We start from the raw sequence: 6,000 nt of genomic DNA on the forward strand, positions 1-6,000 counted from the left end.
GCAGCTGGGGAGGTGGAGGCAGGAGGATCACGAGTTCAAAAGCCAGCCTCATCAACTTAGCAAGGCCCTAAGCAACTCAGCAAGATCCTGTCTCTAAATAAAATATATATATTTAAAAAGAAAAGGCTAGGCATGTGGCTCAGCGGTTAAGCACCCCCGGGGTCAATCCCCAGTACCAAAATAAAACAATAAAATTAAGTGAGTTCACCTGCCAAGGTCAATCTAAATCAGTTTTACATAAAGAACTTCCCATTGTTCCACAACTTGTTCTTGTGAAATTCTATCCTTTCTGATCAGAGAACAAAACAGGTGACTCCCCAGAGCACTTGCACCTGCTACACCTCCCAGGGGGACAGAGTACCCAAGCTGAGAATTGTAACTGTAGCCAGACTGCTCCCATCAAGTGTATTCTGGGGGTGGGAACTCTTCTAGGAACAGGGAAGGCTGAGTCTATCAATGTGCAATCATCCAATAGGTTTTTAGTAAGTGCAATGTTTGTTCATAGCAGATTTTCCTGGCAGATTGTGACTTCTCTGAGGATAAGGACAAGCTTGTACCCATCTATATACACCTTGAACAGTGATTGAATGACAGAGGCCCAATAAATGTTAAAATGCATGCTCTCTGTTTGAAATGAAATGAATGGAAAGAATATAGCAGATAGTTGGCCAAAAGTAGAGTAATTATTTTTGAGAGAGAGAATTTTTTAATATTTATTTTTTAGTTTTCGGTGGACACAACATCTTTTACTTTTTTATGTGGTGCTGAGGATCGAACCCAGCACCCCAAGCATGCCAGGCGATCGCGCTACCGCTTGAGCCACATCCCCAGCCCCAAGTTAATTATTTAACAAAAAAACAACTTTTTTTGTAGTTGTAGATGGCAGAATGCCTTTGTTTTATGTGTTTATTTTTATGTGGTGCTGAGGATTGAACCCAGTGCCTTGCAAATGCTAGGCAAGTACTCTGCGCACTGAGCTATAGCCCCAGCCCAAAAAGTAGAGTTAATTATTGAGAAACAATCTTTCTCTATGGAATTGAATGACAACTTATATGTCCATCATTATAAACAAACCCCATGCTATGGAATGTTCCACAGCAAAAACAATAAGAGTGAATCACACACTGACATGGAAGTCACTCCAAATTTTAAAAAATTTTTCAAACAATAATTGTATAATGTTTTAATCTTTTCTGATGCTAAGGACCAAACCCTAGGCCTGTGCGTGTGCTAGGTTAGCTCTTTGCCACTTACTTACATCCCCAACCTCAAATTCAGAGGAAAAGGCCTAGAAGATTCCTTACCACAGTATTAATGGCAGTTACCTCCAAAGGACAGAGTAGGAGATTGTGGTTGGTGTCAAGCGGACTTAGCTTTATCTAGAATGACTTTTTTTTTTTTCCAAGATAACACTTCTGTGTAGTTTATGTAATTAAATTGTGCCAAGATTTTAAGCAAACTTCTCTTTATTTCAATTTCTCTACTACCTTACCACTGAACTATCTTAAAAGGAGCACAACAGACCTCTTGTGGTACTGCCAATATGTTTCCTTTTCTAAGTATAGACATATGATCACTCTTTTCCCTCCTAAGCATCATTAAAAAGGAAGAGAAAGGAATAGATGAGTTCCTTAAACAAACTCAGGCTTGACAAGGTCCTGGTAGTGACAGCCAGGCCTTTCAAGAGAGAATTCTGGGGCTGGGGATGTGGCTCAGTGGTAGAGCTCTTCCCTTGGATGTGTGAGGTACTGGGTTCAATTCTCAGCACCACATACAAATAAAGGTCTATCAACAACTAAAAAATATATTAAAAGAGAGAGAGAGAGAGAGAGAGAGAGAGACACTTCTGTAAAGTGAGGCCAGGCATCAACTGAAGGGGAGAAGCAAAGGCAGTTGATTTCCATCCACATTTAAGAGAAATTCTCTCTCCAAGAACTGAGCATTTCCACTGGGTTAAAGCAGCAAGAGAAGGCAGTGAGAAGTGCCAAACAGCAGAGGAGAGTGATTGTTTTAATTCTATGATAAGAAGTTAAAGAGAAGGGGAAGCTCGTACAGGATTTAATGGAAAAGAAATACACAGAAGGTAGTGCACGTATGCTTAACTAATTATAGCCTTGGATAAAAGTGTCTTTTGTGTGTAGCGCTTTACAGTTTGAAATATCCATTCTCATACAAATGGAGCTCAAAGTCCAGGCCAACCTCTGCCACTAATACACTGCTTATCTCCGATCCATCAGTGAACATCCTTTTTTGTGGCTTAAGTTTCCTCAGTGAAGCAGAGGAGGATTGGGATGACTAATCCCGAAGCGCAGCCATTCTCTGATGTTTAGCCAAAGCCTAGGGCAGTTCAGAAGCTACCAACTCACAAGCTAGCGCCTCTTCCTCTTCCCTGCGGAGAGGAGGCCAGGCATTCCCACTGCTAGGTCGGGATTCCCCAGTTGACCAGAAAAATAGGTCCGACTGTCTCCACAACCGTGCGCCCCATTCTCTACAGGTTCAGGTCACTTGAGAGTCTCCGCAGTGATGCATCTAGTTCCAAGGCCTGGAAAAGTCCCGCGGGCGCCCCGGCGTCGGTGTTGGGGAGGCGGGAGCGAAACGCGCCGGCCCGTGACGTGGTCCAATCCGTGACCGACGCCGGCAGTTTCGTCCAGACGGGTGGACTGGCCTCTCCGGGACAGTGCGGGAGACGGAGACGGGGGCGGGTCCAGGACGTGGCCCAATGAAGGCGCGCGCCGGGGCGGCGGAGGCGGGGCCTAAAGGCGGCGGAGCCAATTAGCGCGCGCCGCGTCCGGGGCCGGCTGGTGCGCGAGACGCCGCGGAGAGGTTGGTAGCTAATGTAACAGTTTGCAAACCGAGGGGAGTTGTGAAGGGCGCGGGCTGGGGGCGCGCAGCCGGCCGCGTGGGTACGTCCGCGCTGCATTTGTCCCAGAGTCGGGGCCATTGGAGCGGAGGCCAGAGGTAGCTGGAGTGGGGATGGAGAGGGTGCCCGGCCACCGCTCTTAGGGGAGACAGCGTGTGCTGCCTCCGGGGGCGGGTCGGTAGCGGGAGTGAGGGCCGCAGGGAAGCCGGTGCGTTGGGCCCAGCAGTTCGGGCCCTGGGTCGCCCCCACGCGCTAAGGGTGGGCCGGGATGCGTTTCCGGGAGTAAGAGCGGCCGCCTTCGTCAGGTGAGACTTAAGTGTTAACACCGGGTACTCGATATCCACCGACTAGTAACCTTACCTCTCCCGGCACATCGTCTCTCTGGGCAGCGGGGCAGGGGGTGGAACGGGGAAGGGGAGCGGGTGGGACAACCCGCAAAGATGCCGAGCAGGAGACAGGCCGTTCTATCTTAACCACCCCCAACGTCATCACCTCTCAGTTCCTGTCCTGGCCCAGCCTAGCTTTCCCAGCCACCTAGGAGCTCCAGGTGTGAGGAGATAGTTGAGCCCCGGCCCCACCCCGGGATCCTGACAGCTTGCATGGCACTGTGGTGCGCCAGTTACTGGTAGTGCAGTAGACCTAAGGCCCTTGTCTCCTTCCTTTTGACCTATTACCTTCTCTGTTTAGAGATGTGGTGGAGCCAAAATTGATGCTCTTTGGGCTTTTCAGTGGACACTCTGAGATGATTAGAACAGTTGGAACCCATCAAGAGGGAAGGACTGTAGACTGCTCTGTTCTGGGATGTCAGTTCTGCTCATGGCATTCAGTTTCAAGTGTTTTTTCCTCCTCCTCCAGGGGCATAATGGCAGCCACAGTCGGAAGGCAGAGGCCAAGGAAGCTAGCCTGTTGGGTCTTGATGGCTGTCCTGTTGGCAGATCTATTGGCGCTGAGTGGTATGTACACTGCAGAGGGATCAACAGAAGAAATGATTGGTGCAAGGGTCAGAAGATTTTACAGCTACTGGACCCAGACTTTTTTCTTTTTTTTTTTTTCGCTATCTTTCTCCATGGAACATGGAATGCTTTAGAGGGCCCAAAGGAAGGTGGGAGTAATGGGGCTAACTGACAAACTGTTTTCCCATCAGACACTCTGGCAGTGATGTCTGTGGACCTGGGCAGCGAATCCATGAAGGTGGCCATTGTCAAACCTGGAGTGCCCATGGAGATTGTCTTGAACAAGTGAGGATAGCCCCACTGTCAAGGGTGGGCAGTGGAAGATTCTGGGCTCCAAGTGGGTGTGTGTTCCTCATAGTGCTCACAACAGACTTTAGTGTCTTGAATTAATGAATGAGTGTGGAGTAGTGAGACTCCTGGGGTTCCTACCCTGCATCAGGTACCTGGGCCTGATGTCTCTTTTCCTCAGGGAATCTCGGAGGAAAACCCCAGTAACCGTGACCCTAAAAGAAAATGAAAGATTCTTTGGAGACACTGCAGCAGGCATGGTGAGTCAGCAGCCCCCTTCAAAGAGTGGTGGATTCAGTTGTTCCTTTATTGATCTCTGTGATGTAAGGCAACTAATCTTGGCCTGAGCACCTAACACTCTGCTTCTTCTTTACCTCCTTTCAGGCCATCAAGAACCCAAAGGCTACGTTACGTTATTTCCAGCACCTTCTAGGGAAACAGGCAGATAACCCCCATGTGGCCCTGTATCGGGCCCGTTTTCCAGAGCATGAGCTAAGCTTTGACCCACAGAGGCAGACTGTGTACTTCCAGATCAGCCCGTGAGTGTTCTATTGCAAAAAATGGGCAGAGCAGCCCGACTGGGGTCCTTATTTGAGTCTCCTTGCCTCCAACTACCCCTCCTTCTCTTAGGCAGCTTCAGTTCTCACCTGAGGAGGTTCTAGGCATGGTTCTCAATTACTCCCGGTCCCTGGCTGAAGATTTCGCAGGTGAGTATCAAGGTGGAGACAGTGGGAGCCAGGCTCTCTGGGATCTAAAACCTTGATTCTCAAATGGGGCCATTTTTGCCTCCCAGGGTACATCAGGCAGTGTCTGAACACATATTTGGTTGTCAAAACTAGGGATATGGTACAGTGTCCTCTAGTGGGTAGAAGCCAGTGATACTGTTATACATCCTGCAATGCACAGGATAGCCCCCAACATCAGAGAATTATCTGGCCCAAAATGTCACGCTTTATCTAAGGTATGGAGCAGGTGGGACTCTGTTCTGTTGTCCTCTGTAGAGCAGCCCATCAAGGATGCTGTCATCACCGTGCCAGCCTTCTTCAACCAGGCTGAGCGTAGAGCTGTGCTGCAAGCTGCTCGAATGGCTGGCCTTAAAGTACTGCAGCTCATCAATGACAACACTGCCACTGCCCTCAGCTATGGTGTCTTCCGTCGGAAGGATATCAATGCCACTGCACAGGTGAGCCAGAGAGGCCTCTTGACTAGACATGCAAGATAGCTGAGTCTGAGGATGCAAGTCATTTGGCCCATTTTGCATCTTGTTTGCATGGTTGGCCCATACAGCAGCCTCCTCTCAGCCCTCATTGAAACTATTCAGGTTTTTTTTTTTTTGAGAGTTGGGCAGCTTCTTGGATGCAGGCAGATGGATAGGCATCCCACCTGGTATTTGATAAAGTTCTTATGACAGTTACCTTGATGTCTTCATAGAATATCATGTTCTATGACATGGGGTCAGGCAGCACCGTGTGTACCATCGTGACCTACCAGACTGTGAAGACCAAGGAAGCTGGGATGCAACCACAGCTACAGATCCGGGGCGTGGGGTAAGCTGGAGCTGAGAAAAGTTAAGACCCTCAGGTCAGGAATCCTCTCCTGGATAAAGTATCAGTCATGGTGGGGTGAGCCCTCCCAAAGAGTAAGGGGGACAATTTGGGGAATACTGAAAGGCAGGGAGGTTCCTGGACTTAAAATCCATGAGACTTCTTCAGGCCATATGCAGAGTGTCAAATTCAGTCTTTTTTTTTTTTTTCTTAAGCTCCTTTATTTTATGGTAAAAATGTCTACTTTACTTCATTTGTAAACTGTGGTCGTTTTTCTTTTCTTTGTCTCTTTCTTTTTTTTTTCTTTCTTTCTTTCTTTTTTTTTTTTTTCCTTTTTTTCGGTTATAATGGATTT

At 48.2% G+C, this 6,000-nt stretch overlaps 1 protein-coding gene across 4 annotated transcripts in view; it reads left to right on the top strand.

The window, feature by feature from the left end:
- Positions 1-2,745: 2,745 nt before the first annotated feature.
- Hyou1 (hypoxia up-regulated 1) overlaps positions 2,746-6,000 on the top strand; it is a 14,184-nt gene continuing 10,929 nt past the window's right edge. Inside the window, exons 1-8 of one of the 4 annotated variants that reach the window (XM_015489758.2) lie at positions 2,746-2,823; positions 3,716-3,813; positions 4,005-4,098; positions 4,283-4,361; positions 4,486-4,640; positions 4,732-4,808; positions 5,103-5,284; positions 5,533-5,648. In XM_015489758.2, the coding sequence (XP_015345244.1) occupies positions 3,723-3,813; positions 4,005-4,098; positions 4,283-4,361; positions 4,486-4,640; positions 4,732-4,808; positions 5,103-5,284; positions 5,533-5,648 (794 nt within the window). In that variant the 5' untranslated portion in view covers positions 2,746-2,823; positions 3,716-3,722. The other 3 variants (XM_015489756.2, XM_015489755.2, XM_015489757.2) reach the window with 3 other exon arrangements.

Source organism: Marmota marmota, unplaced genomic scaffold, assembly GCF_001458135.2.
Source record: "Marmota marmota marmota unplaced genomic scaffold, marMar, whole genome shotgun sequence".
Taxonomy (NCBI): domain Eukaryota; kingdom Metazoa; phylum Chordata; class Mammalia; order Rodentia; family Sciuridae; genus Marmota; species Marmota marmota.